This window comes from Sinohyriopsis cumingii, unplaced genomic scaffold, assembly GCF_028554795.1.
Source record: "Sinohyriopsis cumingii isolate HCF-2022 unplaced genomic scaffold, ASM2855479v2 utg000160l, whole genome shotgun sequence".
NCBI lineage: Eukaryota > Metazoa > Mollusca > Bivalvia > Unionida > Unionidae > Sinohyriopsis > Sinohyriopsis cumingii.
Window position 1 is genome coordinate 11628973 of NW_028315873.1, and position 21467 is coordinate 11650439.

The following is a 21467-nucleotide window of genomic DNA, read 5'->3' on the forward strand; positions in this document are numbered from 1 at the left end:
GTCGGATCTATCACTTAGAACATAAATCACAATGTTTAATTGGAGCAAGTGGCGGCTGAATTTTCTTTTCAATTTTAGTTCAAGAAATATTGAATGTGATTTTACTGGGAATACGATTAGGTCGGTGTTTCCTGGAGAAAAGTATACCATCTACATGCAATGCTCAACTGCTTGTAAATCTGCATTCAGCATACCTTTAGTTTGTAATTATCAATCCAAGAATTGGTCAATAAATTCTTATCAGGAAAGTCTTTATAAATATTACATCAGGTATTTTCAAATTTCATTGCGACAAGAGGAATGATAGATATAAAGAGATGATACATTATTATAATTAAGCTATTTCAGTCGAAACACCTTTCAGATATCTAAAGTCGTACTTACTATTGAGTGACCATGTTTTATCTTATATTTTCTCGGTTTTGATCCAAAAGTAGATACGTATAGTCAAATTGATGCATGAAAGATAGTACAATTAAGACTGCAGCTACTTAAACGCTCTTTAAAGATGTCTTACACAAACTCACGTGATATAAGCTAATTTGCCACATTTACAAAGTACGTAATAGAAGACAGTAGAAAAGAGTGGTCGGCAACACAGAGGCTTGTGATAGGATTAAGCAAAATGTCACACCAGTCTCGAGAATTAGAAGCAAGCATGCAGATTTTTAATTTAGCCACATATAACTCTGATACATTCATTACTTCTGTATCTAATTTAAACTGGATAAAAGTATATGTGTTACATTCAAGAATGGTATATTTCAAAAATTAGGAAAATCATAAGTTTGAAATGAAGTTCAAATGTAATGAAATATTGCAATAAAGACAAAGACATGTATAAACAGGCACAAGCATGTTTAATCAAACAAGTTTAATATTCCAAACTTTCGCTAATATAAGACGTTTATGCTTTGCATATATATATATATATATATATATATATATATATATATATATATATATATATATATATATAACTGTATTCATATATATTGTTTTGCACAAATACTACGGAAGTCTGACTCCTTTATCACCGGACCAGAAATATTGTCTGAGGCCTGTCGATGATTTTTTTATTACGTTAGTGTTCATTCCGACATTCTGTATCACTTATACACAGTTGTGTCCCTGTTACAGTCTGTGACAAATGCTATATATTTTAAGACAATACTCATGATTACATGTAGAAAAAATGTTAAGTATATTTTAACCGTCATCAGAATGACAATCATGTTTGACAAGTTCGGAGTAATCTGGCATTAGCCAATGTCCATGTCAAACCGAAATTAGGTGACATTCGAAATTAGGTGACATTCGCAATTAGGTGACATTCTCAATTTGGGTACAGTGTTTGTGGCAGAAATAACAGTAAGGTTTCCAGCAATCAAAGTACACGTCTAAATGCAAATATAAACAAAAATTGCGGCACAGATCAACTGACTTTCATTAAAATATCTTGTTTAAAGTTGTTATACTTTGAAGTGTGTTATTGCATGCTGTCATGCTTCTATATCACACCAGCTAGCATCTATACTGCATCACTCCGCTGAGAGCAAAGATATCTGGGGAGAAGAAATAAATAATTCTTCATTTTCGCATGAAAACGTTCATTAATTTGACAGAATGCATAATTTGGAACATGATATGTGCACACAAAAAAAAAAAATTATAAAATATCACTGTATAAACATTGTTGTAAAATGTCTTAACTTCTTTGTACCGATGTAGTAAATGCGGCCGTTAGTGGCATTTACACTAAATGGAGAAACCATTCCATGAAAAGGAAAGCTTGCGACTTTAAACAAATATCATAAATATAATATGTACAGTTTTATAAAGAAATATGGAAACAAATAACACGTGAAGTGGAATCATTTTGTGTTGCTACTCGAGTTTCCAGTTTACTTGTGGAAACAATATAGTGTTTCAACTATCATGAAAAGATATGAACTAACAAGATTAATTGCCCGTCTTAGGACAGGAAAAATGTAAAACAAAATAACAAAACAAATTGGGATGAGCAAGTTTAAAAGAAAATATTTGCATAAAAATACAAAAAGTAAAACAATAATATTAAGATGCTGCCGTTAGTATTGATCTCGCGACCTTTAATTTGGCAGCAAGTAAAAAAAAATACAAGTGTAGGTATTCATATGTATAACATACGATACCGGTATAAAACATGTCCTATTGTTTATACAAGAGAAACTGTAAAATTTACAGAATAGGTTGATATTGTTCACTGTATAGAAAATGTAATTCAATTCTCTGCATATATTCCGTCATTTAGCAACATACACACTAAGATAGAACGGTTTTGTTTTAAATTAACGTATATCATTGTTAATTGCTGCTGTTATCGTGTCATCTTTCCTACATGAAATAATTAAACATGCATAATTATATTTTCATGCTCTATCGACACCATCAAGCTAAATTGTATTCATGTATTGTTACCATAATCAAATCCGTTACGATAATATATCACACTGGAATATAATAATCATGTTGTTTTTATGCAGGTGTTGTAAACAATAAAGTTAAACTTTATTCAAAATAAAAATATTAGCAAATACAAATTGTTTGCGACAAAACACTGTTAAAGCAAATTTCATTGTGTTATATAGTTAATCTAGATTTATCGCATTCCATAATATATATATATATATATATATATATATATATATATATACACACACACATATTTGAACTTTCGCAACCGATCACTACACACTCATAAAGGATACTGTTAAAGGGAATGAACTCTTTACTATATTGGAAAAAGTCAGAAACATATTGTTTCCCTTAGCAACATGACTGGTTGCATATCAAAGTGGAAAGGAAGATATCTGTTGTTCTAAGTAATTCACAATCCTTATGTTATATGCGGTCACTGGTATTAACATATATTTACTCCAGTCCCATCTGTCAATGGTATTAACATATATTTACTCCAGTCCCATCTGTCAATGGTATTAACTGATTATGTATACATGGAGTGTCAATAGTAAATCCAACATTGCTGATATAAGACACGAAAGAGTTTTCGGCAGAAAGAAATAAAGCCACGACAGTGGATAATTTTAATATCTTGTAATTGCTCAAGAAAAACAGAGATGACATGAATTTTCGTTTAGAAAGTATAGTGATAAGAGATTCAAGATGACTGCCTTGGTAGCCATACTGAATTATCTTTTATGACCAAGCATATATCATGAGAAACAATTTCGGAGAAACCCAATTTCGATATGACCTTGTATTTTTGGGAGAGTTCCGATAATACAAATTACTGTGGAAACCAATGATTATGTGTTCTAAGTTTTTATAAATATTTATATCAATTTGTTGGCAAGTTTACTTGATAGTTTCGAATCCGCACTAAATTGCTAATAATTTAAGTTAAAAGTTGGTGGTTTTAATGTGCCATTCATATATGATTTCTATTTCTGTGATTTTCTAAATAGACACTATCAGTACTATGGATAAAATGGGTTTATCCCAGATTCAGATTAATGATTCCATCATACCTTGGGACTAATACGTATTTAATGACAATGACCATGCGCTTTGTGGACCTCCAATAATAGCAGGTCAAAAAACCAATATATGAAACTCATTACCCGTGATAACGGGTAATTAATAACGTTCTCATTGACGATAATATAAACGTGAAAATCTTTGTCATTAACGAAATCTTCGCTAGCTATATATATATATATATATATATATATATATATATATATATATATATATAGTTGTCACCCTTAACAGTTGTAGAATAATACTATCACTTACACCTAAATAAGTAATAATATCGATCCTAACGATATATAATAAGAAAGAATCGACATTAAAGACGTCACGTTAACAAGCCCTCGTAGCATAAAAGTGACCAACAAAACACACATGCTGTGTGGCATTAAATGTTGGTAATTCCAAATCGAGGAAACTATAATTTGAAGACGCAGGGGTTATATTCAAAATATTTGCAACCATATTGTCATGCGTTTCAAAAGAGTATTTTACTCTGAGACCTATGTAGACAGCATCAATATTTTTTGTAATGTTCTGATGCGTTCATGCGTTTGATTGGAGCGGGCTTGTTGTCTCCAACTCGCGTTTATAACGGGATTTAGCTCCACGGCAGTCGCAGCATACACTGGCGATGAAATCTCTAAACTTCGAATTGAAGAATCCGTAGATGATGGGATTCAGGGTACTGTTGAGAAAGAATGACCGAAGGCCAATTACATAGAAAATAAGCTGTATATCTGTCATTTGAGTTACTACATATTCTGTCGAAAGACTCCGCCAGACGACCAGACATAGGTAAGGGATAAAACTCACTATGAATGTTACTGTAATAACAAGCATGAGTTTAGTGAATCCGGCGGTTTTCGTATCTCTAGATCTTAATTTATTCGAGGAATGTCCGAATCCTGGCTTGTTACTATCACTTGTTGGGATAACATTGTTGAACTGTCCAGATGTGCGATCGGGCAACTTAGTCCGATCATCCTTGCTGACCTCTAGAGAATCACGCTCTTTCTTATGTTTGGCTAGAATATTGACTTCTTGTAACGCATTGTGGTCAAAGCTTTCCTCGTTGTTAGCACTATTATTATGTTCACAATGTTGAGTGGGCTCTTCTCTCGTAAATGTAGTTTCTTTTGTCTTGTCGATGCTTTCGCTTGTAACTTGTGTTAGGATGTAGTTTGGCCTTAAGGAGCAATTTGATGGTTTGGGGGATGTGTTAGATACACTAGCCATGCTATTATTGTTAGGCGTATCCTTAGTTGTATCCGAATTTGAGGACGAACTGTTTTTGCTATTAAGAATTTCTGATGGCTTAGGTGATACGCTTACTTCCCATGGTCCCCTGTTTCGAATTGTTTTCATTCTAATCAACTGTCTGTAAACTAAAATATACAAGACAGTGAGTGGCACTACTGTGAAGATAAACAACAGGATCTGCATTATATTAAGGGCATTCAAGTAGACTTTTAAGGATTCATCATGGTCTGTGGTGCAGTCGTATCCTTTTATGTTCTTTGAGTCATTAATGGGGACATCTACAGGTACAATTGTGTATAATACGTAAAACGGCCATGAAAAGACACAGGAAATCAACACAGAGCTACAACAGACGACCCTTGCCTGAAAAACCGTGAATTGTCTCCTAAACGGAAGACATATCCGTCTATATCGCTCAGTTGCAATGGCAATAAGAATCAAAACGGAAGCAAGCGTAAACAGGAAATTGGTCGATGTTAGAACTTTGCATACAGTTACATCTGGAAACATGTAAAAGAACCTCACATCAACAATCTCCATCGGCATTGAAATAGTGCAGCTTAATAGATCAAATATTGCCAAGCCGAGAATAAAACAAGAAGTAGGAGTAGTCTTAGTCTTACATCCATAAAAGTAGCAAACGGCGATGTTGCCGATGAATCCAGTGAACATGAGGACTCCAATGAAAACCATGGCCGGGATAAGCAAAATGGCCATCTCGTCATTTTTTTTCTGCAAAAGAATCGTAGAAGAGGAGTTGTCCATCCTGGTAGTTTTGATACAGCTTCAAGATATGGCTATATCTGCAACAAAGGAAAACAGTTCTGTATTAATTTCCAAAGCATAACATGACTGCTACAGCACTGAATATTTACGCTATTTACATTGCAATAAATATTCAAAACAACATTACGATACACTATAATGTCTCAATGGGCACGTAAATAAATATGAATGAAAACTAAGTGCAAGAGGTCCGTTTGGACGTTAACTATGACGGCATAACAACATTAATTGATTGTGACATAGAAGTAAATATAAAGGAAGTAGTAGAATACAATACAATATGTTAGATTATAAAAAAGAAGAAAATGAATTGGAAATAGCTAATGTAAATCCAAAATGAGGCGCCTGTGTTCAATATTTACATAACGTCTGAATATATGGAATCTATTTTCTCTATATTTTTTTGCTTTTAATTTCTAATAGATCGTTCTGAGCAGAGTCCATCATTTACATGCAATAAATGCAGAATAATTTCAAACTTATAAATTTAAATATTTCTCTTTGATCTATAGTTCTTCATTTAGGAATTTATTTTATTACGTTATTTGTTAGCATACAAAAAGTGCCTAAGATCTTGATCTCTAGTCCCGTATCAGAGGGTTTAATTCGTGAATATTACATGATGCAAGTATTAATGGAGTCAGGGACAAAGCATGAACACAAAAGGGGCAAAACAATTTAAGTCCTTAGCAAAATGGCGTACTGGAATCATATACAATCACCAACAACAAAAAAATGAAAATTCCACAGACTAAGCGCATTTTTAGGACCATATCCACAGGACATATTTATCTACTAGTGCAATGTGAGTTCTGATATCCCAGAGTTTAAAAACTTGGTGTAAAAGAGATCCTTATTGACCAAATGGTCCATGTAGTGAGATCTTGTTCCTCCTTAAATTAATGAACCAAAATGAGGCTTAAGACCTAAAACAAGAAAAACATGTCTTTACTCTATCAGACCACAGTTAGAATACGTTTGAACCTTCCCACTAATGATTGGAACAACAATGTCGCAATGATACAGTAGCCGAAAAGCAACGAGGTGTTTCGATTTAGTATAATTGTATCTGTTCTGGTAAAGTCATATCTTACGAAGAGGTCGGGTTTAGCTGATCGTTAGAATTTGGTAGTTTAACATGCATACTATCCCATTTTGTAAACTGACTTCATCCAGCTATTGCATAAATTATCTGCAGAACGAAATACAGAAGTTATATTGCATGTCAATCCTGTCGGGTCGCACACATCACGTGGTATATGTAAGCGATGCGTAACCATGTGGATATGTAGATGAGATTTTAAATATCTTGAAATACAAAAAAAATATGAGTAAATCTGAAAATGATCATTTATGTATAATTCCTGGTTCAGCAAGATTAACGCTCATCAAATCAATTGACGAACACCTTCAAATAAGTAATCAGGCCTACGTATTAGCATATTACATCTTTAATAAGATGTGAAACGTTTAAATTGCATAAATAAGTCATTTTTAGTCTATGATAGTAATCTCTTGAACTCGGATTTAAATAGTCGCTTTAAAGGGTTGAATGCTATCTTTTTTGAACAACTGCTTTGGTTGTCTGATATCAATAAACTCTTGGTTGTTGCTTCGGGCTTATTGAGAAATATTTTACAAACATATAATGAATTTTATAAAAGGTTCAGACCATTCTGGCATTGACTGGGAACAAAAGCTACGCAATGCTACAGCAGCCACAAAAGTCCTGATACATAGATTTGTTTCAGATGGGTATAACATGACTAATGACCAGGTAATGTTTTTATTTGGCTGTAAAAAATTGGATTGTTTATCACGTGCTTAATCCAATTTCGCAAAGGATTTTTACCAGATAAAAAACACATTATTTGTAAAATGAAACAGGAATTGAATTGTAAATTAATCCTCTCGGGCCACACACATACATGTGGTATTATTATTTAATCATCTCAGGCAACACACATACATTTAGCAATGTAAGTTCATCCTCTCGTGCCACACATATACATGTGGCATATGGGAGCAATGTGTAAAAATGTGGGTGACTATCAGATCAAAACATGTTGACTCATATGGTTTGCGACAACATGTAAATGGCTTTATTGATAAAGTTTGATTGTGGGTTTTATTTTTAAATTATAAATATGACAACATGCCCTCTACAAACTACATCGGAGTATAGATAAGAAAATGTGGTTAGGTACACACGGGAATGTGACGTGTACAGGGTAGGAAAACATAGTGCAGGTATTGTTTGATCGAACCTAATATCATGGGTAAAGTTACGGGTATTTGTAATCAATTCCTTTCCATTGGCCTCTCCTCTTAGAATAATAATAAATACCATATTTGCTAAGGCCATATCTTAACATACAATGCATGTTAAATGTTATTTTAAAGGAATTTGCATACTCAGTACTACTAAGCATGTTGTAAATATTTTTATCAAGTAAACAGCTGAAACATTTGAACGAGCTAATGTTTCCTGTGACAAGCTTGCCCTTTCAATCCATACGTTCACCAAAACAGTAACAAAAGAATTGTATACTTACGTTCTTTATTCCAGAACTTCGTTCCAGCTATTATATGAATAGTATCGCCACGCCAGAATATCGACTGTCTTAGAAAATGTACCAATGTTCAAGCAATGTTAGCAGGCAAATGTAGTTGTTAGGTTAAATATAGGCGATTTATCTTTTCATCGAGAGGAATATGATGACAAGTTCAACCATAACTGATCCTTTTCACTGATATAGATTCAGAGTCCACTGAACTTTCCCATTCATTTTTTTAGGACTCACGGTACTAATTCCACTCCAACGGTAAACATATGGAAACACTGTCATATTCAAAATTCAATAACTTAAAATTTATGGGTGCTGATAATGACACCTATAATTTTTCGTGCACATCTAACCTTGGTGCAAGCTTATGTGTGGAGAACACCATATGACCCGCGGCAATTTGTTTACATACATGTGCATGAAACACGTGTTATTGATTCTGCACCAAATGAATCAGGTGCTACTTTCAGTATTGAGTACTCCTGAGTCAAGCCTGTAAAAATTCTAAAATTGTATCAGTAGAAATTTGTCAATATGTTTTTTACATTACATATAGGACAGGCTCTCAAAAGATATTTTTCCTAAAATTTTAATTTTCATTATTAACCAATTATGGACCACCAAACCTGTAAATGCTCTATCATTTCTTCACCCATTTCTAGACTGGTTCACAGTTCTTCCGTATAATTAGTACCGTGAGTCCTATAACCAGATTTAATTTTTTTTGAAAAAGTTGTATTTTACTCCTTGATATTAGAGCATAATTGTAAGAAAGAATTGGCCATGCTTGTGCATGGATAATAGTGCAATAGCATTTTATGTGATACCAATATCTATAGTTAAATTGCATCCGCATCACATGTTGCTGTGTTGTATTGTACTTATTAATGGCTTATTCTTGTTATTAAAATAATTGTTTTCTGCCTTTGTATCTTCATGTTATCTTTCTATGGCATGCATGCTACACAAAAGAAACACAAGCATGCTGACATCAGCAAGTATGACATCACAGGGTATCAAATTACATGACGCATTGTATTTTCATCTCTCACTGGCTATAAGACAAGTTTTAAATGTTTTAAATTTTAAAATTGCATTTCTTTTCTTGCTGACTCTCACAGAAATAAGATACAGTGCATCCCTATTCACATCAATCAAACAAAACAAATAAGTGTGCCACATGACAGGTCAAAATGATAAGAGGCCATTGCCCTTTTGTGACTAAAACAAATACACACACCCATGAAGCATCAAGAGATGCTGACATTCCAAACTTATTTAAACTATCATCACATGTGATTCATGACCCCCAAATGTTAATAAAAAGGTATAAAAGCCAAGGAAGAGTTCCATAAGCTTTATTATACTGAATAATTAAATAACATAGTGCTACTTTTTAGTATAAAACTATGGGGAAGGGTGAATAAGCAAAGAATAGACAGAGTAATTTCTTCAAGCCTGGTAATGTTCCCCACAATGGGGGTGGGGGTGGGGAATGTGTATCAACCCAAATAACACATCAACATGAGGTATGTTACATAAGGACAGCAAGAGACAAATTTGAAAAAGCTATCCAAAGTTCCTATAATGCTGACATTGATGTTGGAGACAGAAAGTGTATGCACAAACTGTTATGACTCAAGCTATTAAGTATGCTGGAGGTGGAGAAATGTGTGAAAAACTTTGCTATGCCAAGACAAGTTCATGTCTCTATGCAATATGCAGACACTGATAAAAATTGTCACTGAATACACTACTTGTTAAATTTAAGTAATATAATTGAATTGCATATTGAAGTTGTCTAATACATAAATATATACCTACATTTACCCAAAGCTCATAAAAAGTTAAGAAAAAGTCTCAAAATCATTACTGTGGCTACTTTCCACTATAAGCAGTGTTAAATTACTTACTTTTTAATATAAAGCTCAAAAAATGCATACATTATTGAACAAAAGAGAAACAAAGTAAACATTGCAATCACTCAATTACAGTCAAAGGGGAGGTAATACACCTTGATTTGGCAAACCAAATAGCAAGCTCTAATTTACAGCTAAATGATTCCTTACTATTACTTGATGGTAAGAACAGAGCAATGTAGGTTTAATAAATAGCTTTTGTTTCAAATATGAAACCATATTTCTGACATGAAGCTTGTTTTCATTTATTCACAACAACATATATGGTGAACAAAACCCATATCACTTAGTGCACGCAGTAATCAAATGCTGAGATTTGGAATAATGTGTTCTGAGACCACAAGTTGCAACACCCTGAGTATAAAGGTTTTCTATCATGGGATTTGGTACATGAAGAAAAAAGAGATCTGGTTTGGTGGGAGAGAGCAGTATGTTCACCATGCAGTTATACATCAAGAATGTTTCAACTGTATGAAGGGAGGTTGGGGAAGAAAAACTGCCTGTGTAAAGAATGCAATACAGATAGGACTTTTGCGGACTTACATTGGGAATGAAGGGTTGGAAACTATTATTTTAAGTGAAAATGTCCCTCCCTGCTCCCTCAACAAAAGGAATGCAGAAAAGTTCCAATATTGTTTGCACAAAAATGTAATGTACCAATATGAGAAACATGCTGAACATAGAATAGGTGTCAAGGAGTTTAATTCTAGGATAAGAAATAAGACCGGTATAATTGATATTCAATGTGACTCGACATATAATAATTCAATTTACAGGTTGAGGCAATGCAGCATGTGCAGTTTTGTGCACAGTCCTTATTTTTACAATGTTCTCTGCTTTGATCTGCTGAGTGTGTCTCTAAAGTTAAATGATCAGTACTGATACATAAGTGATTGTGACATAAGTGGCTTACATATAAAATCTACCCCACCCCACCCCATTTTGGGGAATTATTGCATGTGTTAAATGGTATTTAACCATACAGGCCAATCTATGGGTACCATCATATGAAATTCTGCCATCAGGCCATACTGTGCTCTTTTCCCTATGGCCTGAGCTATCTACTTCCACTCTCCAGTGTATAAAACCATCCCCATCTGTCTTTTGTATAGAATTTTTCTCCAAAATCACATGCAAACCATGATAAAAAGACTCCATTATCATTGTCATATGTAAAAACCACCAAATTGATACCCTGGATGCACGTGGTAATCATGGAAACAACAAGCTCCTATTATGGTATAGGTCGCATATAGGACTCACGGTACTAATTCCACTCCAATGGTAAACATATGGAAACATTGTCATATTCAAAATTCAATAACTTAAAATTTATGGGTGCTGATAATGACACCTATAATTTTTCGTGCACATCTAACCTTGGTGCAAGCTTATGTGTGGAGAACACCATATGACCCGCGGCAATTTGTTTACATACATGTGCATGAAACACGTGTTATTGATTCTGCACCAAATGAATCAGGTGCTACTTTCAGTATTGAGTACTCCTGAGTCAAGCCTGTAAAAATTCTAAAATTGTATCAGTAGAAATTTGTCAATATTTTTTTTACATGACATATAGGACAAGCTCTCAAAAGATATTTTTCCTAAAATTTTAATTTTCATTATTAACCAATTATGGACCACCAAACCTGTAAATGCTCTATCATTTCTTCACCCATTTCTAGACTGGTTCACAGTTCTTCCGTATAATTAGTACCGTGTGTCCTTTAATGGACTACTTGCAGGCGCATTTAGTCACACGTTTAATTATAGAAGCTTTTCTGGTTGAGTTTTAAGAATATGATGACGTCCTTGCCTATACTGATCCTTTTCATAAGATTGATATAGAATCAGGCCAACCTTACGGAACCTTTTGTGTGAGATTGATTTAGAGTCCATTGACCTTTACGGGTCCTTTTGTGTCACATTTTGATTCAGTGTCTAGTCAACGTTACTGTTCCTTTTACATTGCGAGCGATTCGAAACCCAGCAAGCGTTTTTGATCCTTTGTGTCGGATCGAGGCATTATCAAGTCAACTTAACTGATCCTTTGTGTCGGATCGAGGCATTATCAAGTCAACTTAACTGATCATATTGCTTCAGATTGACTAAGGGTTCCAATGAACTTTGCTTATACTTCTGGGTAACAATAATACCGTCCGGTCAGCTCTAGTGATATCACTAATATGATTTAGTAAGATTGATGATTATTACACCAACCGAATAATTACAATATTTAAAAAAACGAAGCGCGCTTATTAGCAAATTATTTCCGTACAAACTGTTCCTTGTTCAAATTTAGTACTGTATAAAGAAAAGTAATTTTCAGTTTTTGGTTATGCGTTCACATGAAAAATAATTAAGATATAACGACATGGATGTAATCATTATATATAGAACAAACGCTTTTTATCTGCCATCAGCAAACATAACTGCAATGCTTGTCAAGTGTAATTGGTCAACATTTAAAAAACAACAGCCAGCTTTGAGGTCCATGTCGAATGTAAGGTAAAGAAAAAATTGACTGACAGATGGATGTTGTTGATGGAGGTTGGGTATTTGTCAGCTGAGACCCATAACGACAGCCCGTGTCTTATAGCGGGTGTTTCTGATTGATCCATTGTAGTCATGCTTATGTATATGATACGGTTATATACGGCTTGTTTACGGCATTTATTTTGCTGTCAGATAACAATGTTTTGGTGAAACAACGCTTACACACGATTATTTAAGAAAGACAAAGCTGGAAATCCGATATAAATGACTCATCCAAATAACAAACTGATGCTTTTTTTTAAAAAAATCTGATTTGGAATTAGGACATTTGTTGTGTAATTTTTCAAAGATAATGTATACACAGTTTCGAACAAGTCTTCATATGTTTATGTTAAAAGGATACATTGTCAGCAAATTCTATAGAATAGGAAAATTAGATTATAAATTAGCAGAGAAATCGATCATGAACTTTATTATTTCTCACATTTGAACTTTGTGATCAACAGGCGAATGCCATTTTTAAAGCTATTAATTTCAGCAATGGCTATGATGAAATGTATAACACTCATAAGGTTGAAACAAGATTGGTCAACAAAAAAAGTGTATCTAGGTTCTTGAGTATTCAACAAATACATTAAATGTCTTGTTCATCTCTTCCGTGTTCATCTTTCATCATTTGCATAACATTCACGTATGTATGGCATACACGTGGTTATGTTAGGCTTCCTGATTTTGTCTGAAAAAATAATCGAAACGTAATAAAACTGTTACCCAGGTTATAACTGCTGGGGTGAGAATACACATTATGTGTGATACTAATTATGGGTACATAAAACAACTGGCTCTGTAAGAAACAAACTGCAAGGTGATGTTGTGGTTGTTGATAGTCCTCATGTGCCCTTTACCCTTATGTAATTCTTGTCATTCGTTTATCCTGTATTTCATCTTTTTCCTCGATTAAAGGTTATGATATTTGACGTCATATTAATTTGTAGTCACACACATAATGTAATTAGTGTCGTTTATATTGACTTTTTCATTCCAGACCTGGGGATGTTATTATATTTTGATAGAACCATACTATATGCAAAGAAATATATGTATTGATCTTTATCTACACGAATAACGGTCATGAAATTATCAATAATACGTTGTATATGTATGGCCCAATAAGTAATAGCGAAGTCTTTTTATTTTACATTTTATAAATTCATGACTTGATTTTCTATCACGTTTTATAAAATCATACATCCTCTGGATGTGGACATCCATGCGAATATGACCATCTAATACTCTACAAATATAATAATTCGCAACATTAACACTTCTGCCTAATATTTATCTTTTTTATCATTCATAGGACCAATGCAAAATATGATTAATATTGATAAAGCATTTATAATCCCAATCCGTTTCCAGCTTATTCAGTAGAACAAGTGAGGGAGGGAGTGGTCTCAATTCAAACGTAGCTTTAAAAACAAATCAGTCATATTGCTACCATATCTGCATTGTGGCAGTTCATAGGGATGGCTAACACTGGGGCCTTTTTTCCACAGACATGTAGCATGATGTCCAACCCAGTCACATGACCCTGACACCAGGCCAACACGTGCTAACACTAACATCTGAATGCTGAGTGCCATGCGAGGCAGCTGTTAGTACCATATTTAAACGTCTTTGGTATGACTCGGGCCGGCTTAAATCCCGCGAGCTTCTGAATCGGAGGTGGACGCTCTAACCGCTAGGCCACCGGAGCTATCAACAGAAGCAGGGAAAATATCCGGCCATACAAGTCTTTCACATGGTGGTGCATTGATAATAGTAGATAATTCAACTTCTTGGCCTTGGGTTCAGGACATTATACGTCCTGTTACGAATTTTCGTCTACGTTTCGTACCATGTTCTGTACTTAAATTGTATTGACTGAACCGAATATATTTACAATTTGGGATGCTTTGGACATGAACGTTCGACCCTCATCATGTGCCTCGTATTGTATCTTATTTTATATAAGGGTTATTAACATCGTAATTACTCATTCCTGTCTTGACATTAGTCATTTTGGAATCAAAGTTACTTTTGTTCAGTTACAACTTGAGAGGATATTTTAATTGTTTTTAAGAGTTCATTGCTTGGAGACCGAATCTTTTGTTTTCGTATTGCTGTGTATTCATTGAAAGACATTCTGGATTATATCATTCCGATGCATCAAGACAGCTGGCACAATGGCACATCAAATGCTACTAGCACATCAACACATTCAAGATTGGAATACGTTCGTACCACCATTGCATTACATGCGGGACGATCTATAGTTTTCGAACGTCTAATAGACTTTTCAGGACTGTGATTTAATTCACAATACCGTGAGTTCTTTTAAAATTTAACTTTGACATTTATGGAAATAAGTTATTCTTTGAATAGTACAAAACGTGCTGTGTTTTTTTTGTTTGTTTGTTTTCTTCTACTACTTACTTTGAGACCACAAAGTAATAACAATATGTATGTATGTGTGTGTGTGTGTGTGTGTGTGTGTGTGTGTGTGTTATTATCCATGTATGCATATATTAATAGATTTCCGTACCGATGGACTGGGTGGAATCTCATGCGTGAATCTCGTTTGTAAATTATTCGTCATTCTGTGGAAAATGTTTATTTTAAGAACTTGAAAGTTTCTATCATACAATTGTACAATGCACATAAGTGTAAAAGCTTAAAACGTCTCATAAATATCCATTTTGGTTTACCTGAGATGTAATCATTTCATGTACATAAACTATTAGCGATATTCAAGTCACAGCTACTTGTCCTGATTACATACTATCTCACATTATGTGCACGAGAACAGTCTAAAAATGTTTAATCTAAAATATCTGTCTTCCACAAGAAAAGGATTAGAAATTTGATCTAAAGGAGAAACTCAGGCAAACACGAAATTCATGAAAAGGGCTCTGAAAGGATGGGATATTTGACACTGACATGCTTCGAACTGAAACACAAGGTGACACACCACTTAAATAATAGAAACGTCAATGCATCATCGGGAAGTTTTAAAGCATTGAGATTTACGCGTATGCGGGATTTATCTAAAACTTAATACCTGTGAAAATATGTTACAAAGTATAAAGGCATCATGTAACAATCCAAGGCAAGAAAAGGACTGCTACATGTTAAGTAATTAAAATAATGCATAAATGACAAGGTGAGTACAAATAAGACACAACAGTCTAAGAATGATCTAAGCATTTACAGAATGACATAAAGACACTAAATTAGGAAATAAAAATGAGCAATATATTCCAAATTTAATTGGCATCAAAGCATGATAGTACTTTAAAGGCGTGCTGATGCTAAAGCATGTTTGATTCAGAAAGTAAAGTGCGAATATTAATAAAGTAATGCAAGTATGCTTCGTGGTGATGGACTGTTCTATTGTTTACTTTATGGTTACAAATATATGCTTTATATCTTTATGAATCAGTTTTCATTGTACGCAGTCAGCTGTAAATGTGGCTGCATGAAAGACTGACGATCTAATTGGATAGTGGGGTGCCGAATCTTAGTGTTATAGGCTTTGTACTATGACCTGTCATATTGGTAGGTTTAGGTGATATGTACAGAAAAATGTTTAATATATAAATTCATCACGTAAATTTAAACCTTATCATCTTCATACCAACATTTCGTAATAATCGTGCTATAAATAGAGTAGCTTTCCATTTAGCAACTTCATACCAACATTTCGTAATAATCGTGCTATAAATAGAGTAGCTTTCCATTCAGCAGCTACATATCACAACCTCATATAGTTATGCAAAAATCTTATTATTCAAGTCATGTGATAAATAGAAAATGAAAGAGATAGAATGTATGAAACTCATCGATTAATACTCTGTGAGACTCATATCAAACAGTTACATTAAGTTTTAATATTGACAGAAATTACAATCTGTTAGATTAATACTGTAGGAGACTCACCCTGACGCAAGTAGATTAATAAGGTGTGACACTCACATCAAGCAATTGAATTAATGCTGTATGACAGATACTACAAGCAGTTAGATTAATACTGTAGGGCGCTCACCCTGACGCAGGTAGATTATTGTGTGACACTCACATCAATCAATTGCATTAATGCTAATTGACATATACTACAAGCCGTTAATTAATACTTAATTAATACTGTACGATACTCCCCTGATGCAGGTAGATAAATACTGTGTTGCACACATTAGAAACCGTTAGATTTATAATGCATGAAACTAACTACAAGTGGTTCGATTGATTATGTATGCCACACATTACAAACAGTTAGTTAGATTAATAATGTGTGCTACTCGCGTTTGATGATCTTATTAAATTCTAATTTTGCATTGAAATTATTTTTTGTTGAGATCACATTATTAAAACTGTTCGGTTTTATTCATATAAATGAAAATATGTAACCAAAGTGAATAACGAAAGTGAAAAGTTCGAGACAAAATAGCATTTTTGCATGTGACGTCTTAAAAGCTGTATATATATATATATATATATATATATATATATATATATATATATATATATATATATATATATATGAATGCATATTTGTGTTTACTTAGATAAATATATGCAAAGATGAGGACGCAAACAATTAAGGCAACTCCTATTATGTCAGGACAGGTGTTGATGTAGAGAAACAAAATTAAGGCAACTCCCCTTACGCCATGACAGGTATGGATATAGGGAAACAAAATTAAGCCAATTCCCCTTAAGCCAGTTCAGGTATAGATATAGGAAAACAGAATTAAGGGAACTCCATTTACGTCAGGACAGGTATTGACATAGAGAAACAATTAAGGCATCTTCTATTACGCCAGGACAGGTGTTGTTTAAGGGAAACAATTAAGGCAACTCCTATTTGCCAGGACAGGTGTTAATATAGGGAAAAACTTAGGGCAACTATTATTACGCCAGGACAAATGTTGATATAGGGAAAGAATTAAGGGAACTCCTATTACGCCAGGACAGGTTTTGATATAGAGTTAGAAGATGCAAACTGTTCTTCTACAATTTCCTTGCGCAGGATAGTCACAATGCGTTTTTACAAATTATATCCTCTGTGTAATCATTGCTGTTAATAAACGTGCGATTATTTGACCAGCATCGAACACACAGAAGCGGGTTATGGGAGAGTTGAGTTCACATACTTAGCAGGGGCTTTTTTTGCATTGAAAACACGAGACTTCTTTATACGGAGTTAACCAATCGAAACTTGATATGGAACGTACCTTGAGAGATCAATTATCAATGTCGATAGATAGTCTTACAATAACTGTGCTATCGGGAAGTCTATATATGTTACGACGGTTAGTTATTGTGTGCACTGTGGTTCTGCTTTGTTGCCTCCGTGTATTTTGGGGGAGATTAAATGACTCACTCATCAGCGAAAGAATGATGTTACAATGGAAATTATTTTAAATGTGTTACTTTAATAACTTTATGTCTGACATGGAATTACTTTGAGACTTGCGTTTGCTAAGTTATTGCAAATCATTTTCTAACTAATGAGGATTGATGAGAACAGCCGGAACAGCCACCGAAGTTGACAAAGACATGGAGCGGCTGGAAGAAACACCAATAATAAGCTATCAGAATGTCTTCCTTGTAAACAGCCACATGTACAATGAGCGACCTTTTCATGCTTTTTTCGGAGCATATACAGTCCGTATTGGTATATTAGACACACATTTAAGAACAATGACAGCACTAATCCGTTGTCGCTTATGTTTTATATGTGATCTGAGAATACGCAGTCTGACAGAAATAACAATTAAAGGTAACAGGAGATGCTTATACGACGGTAGACATCGTTTTAACTAATATCGATAAATGTTGATAGTTATACCAGATTTTAAATTGATAATTACTAACCAGTCTAGCAGTGAAACGGAATCATGATCTAACGACCGCAGGGTATCTTTCCTTTTAAAATATTGAAGCCACCCATACATGTTGTCGTATAAGGATGCTAGAATCAAAGTGATACTTTTCTAAGTCAATAAGTGCTCTATCTTCCTATTTGCTGAAGTCAAAGAGCTTACTGCATCAAGTAAAGACAATGCAATAAAGTATGCAATTTTAATTTCAGAAGTTAACATTGTGGCGCATTAGCCCATTTTGTATCTTTCAAAAGTCTTTTCGGAAAGTGTCTCTCTAGTTCCTATCTTCTAATCCAGGTGCTATGTTCAAATCCACGACCTTTTACATATATATGGCGGTCAAAGAATGTGAAATTTATTCATGGGTTGCGCATGATGTAAGTATGGTGCACCGCACGGTTTGCTCGTGCTTCAGAATTATTTATACATGCCTGGAGTAAGAACATTACGGCCATTATCCATTTATCAAATGCTTCATTGACACATTGATCTCGCACATAATGATAGAACATTTGTTCAAGCGATACAATAACGGACATATTTAATGGAGTGTGTTACAATAAAAAAGATTTTAACTACGAGTGGATGAAACTGATTTGATGTGGCAGATTTATTCATGTATTCTATGCAGATGTAGGACTGAACTTAGGACTAATTTCAGGTCATCACTATAGACACACAAGTACTACTACTAGATGCGCAGTGATCTAGATTAAGGTGGGTACCTACAAGAAGCAAAGTTTATTCTTAGAGTGGTGATTCATAATATGTAGGCATGACTTTTCCTATTTACCACAAAAATAATTTGGCTTAACACTTACATTGCGTTCTGTGGGATCGAGTTACACGTATATGGCTAAATATTGAAGCCACATTCTATGAAAAATAAACTACCTGTGTATAGTTAAACATTAACTGCGTTCTATTGAAAATGAATAATTTCGTTGTGCTCATGGTTATGTACGTAATGTCTGTTATTTGAAAGGACACCAAAACATGTTATCTTGTTTAGCTGAACAAATCAGGAAGAAATTACGGTGTGAAGTAGGTACACTTGTGGTTATGTAAATGTAACTTTCTGACTCTGTGCGAAACCATATTTAGATTAGAATGTTCTAAAAAAAACACTCAATAAAAAAGAGAAACTATTTCTAATTTTGCGAAATATTAAACTAAATAGATGACAACTTTTGGTAGACGTAAGATTTTTGGGTTGATCGTTTTTTTTTTAAAAATCGCTCACGAACATCAAACCTTCGAGAGCAGATGTATAGCAGACTGCAAGTCATTTGTATGATTACCTCGTTGATGCAGGGTTGAACTGACGCAAATGGAGTTCAACTGATATGGGCTTTATAAAGTTTCATGGTCAAGTCATATGTATGATTACCTCGTTGATGCAGGGTTGAATTGACGCAAATGGAGTTCAACTGATATGGGCTTTATAAAGTGTCATGGTCAAGTCATCATTGTTTTGTGCCGTCAATTCATCATCAATAAATATCCAAGTTCTAAACGTTAAATACCATCAGAGTGAGTCATAACGCATAATAGGTCACATTATAAAACTTTATATTCCTAAAAAGGTATGTCATGTACCACCTTGATTTTTAAAGATGACGAATGTTAAATATTAGTACCATTTGTTATGATTAATACGCTGTACAAATAATAGGTTTACTTTTAGCCAAACTAATATAACATCAAAATAAAATATACACGTATACAGTACTTTGGTTTAGTATATGCATGGGAACATAGATGACATCAGGAAAACTTAAAATGTATCTGATATATATTTATATATGTTTGAAATTGTATAACTATGCCAGGCAAAAACTGATTCGAAAAACTTAAATAGAAAAATAAGCATGTTTGCATGTTAATCATATTGCAATATGGCACAATAAAAAAACATATTTACAAGATATTATTATTTTAGAAAACTATATTATAAACTGATGCCATTAGAATTAATAAATATGACTTGAAGAATAATTATTTGTACAAGTAAAGCCCGTAACTTCCTTATGTAAGGCAGTAAAGTGTAAAGTAGTCGGAACACAAAAGACAACATCATAATGATATCAAATCAGTGTATGCATACTGCCCCAAATGACCACAGCTGCAATAATTTGAAACTGGCAATAGCATTTAAAAGATACCAAAAAGTCTGAAAAGTACCTTTAATTAGTCTGTTATTCCTGTACTGAGTATACAATACTAATCCTCTTAATACCAATACAACACCAGAAGAAAAGAGAAATTTTGTGATATTACATTTGTTTGCTCAAGGTATCAATACTATTATTGGTATAACATCTGTACGTTTTGACACTCACAAACAGTTCACATTTTTACACTGGTTTAGATAAAGGAGTTGTATCAGCATGCGTCTATTGTACTTTATAATATTTCCAATACCTGTGTGTCTTGCATAGTGTGTGTATTGCACCCTGCGTCTTGTGTTACCAAAACCTTTGCGTATATCAATTTATCAATGTTTGTCATCTTCGAAATCTACAGTTGAATATTTAGGACCACATTCTACTTAAAAAGAATGCATTCACTGGTTGTCTGACGAGCAAGGAACATTGGCTAACCTACCTAAATTCCTTCGCTATCGTATCCAAGATGGTGTAATACACAAGGGTTATTAAATGCTAAATATTTTTGTTTTCATTATAGTGTTAAGATAAGAGCTAAACATATACATTTATGATGTTTCTTTATTTCCATATTTTCACATAAAGTATCTATCTATATATTGTTTTATGTCAAAATAAAATTTATTTACGAAATTATGACATTATGTTTCTGTATGTTGGCCTTTATTGGGGTCTTATATTCATAAACATTGTCGTTATTATATGTTTTCTCGTTTTAGTATACTTTTCTTGAGGATTGTATGTTACATCCTGTCAAGATATTATGGTTTATATGTTGTTCAACACGTCTCTTGAGTCCTTTGGTAG

The 21467-nt window shown here is 33.8% G+C and overlaps 1 protein-coding gene across 1 annotated transcript; it reads right to left on the reverse strand.

Moving 5' to 3' along the window:
* Nucleotides 1-954: 954 nt before the first annotated feature.
* Nucleotides 955-9556, reverse strand: LOC149774785 (uncharacterized). Its single transcript, XM_089944801.1, has 2 exons — nt 8139-9556; nt 955-5600 (listed from the first exon to the last, which is right to left on the reverse strand). Exon 2 carries the CDS (start codon nt 5560-5562, stop codon nt 4081-4083), a length of 1482 nt encoding a protein of 493 aa, XP_089800927.1. The 5' UTR covers nt 5563-5600; nt 8139-9556; the 3' UTR covers nt 955-4080.
* Nucleotides 9557-21467: the final 11911 nt, after the last annotated feature.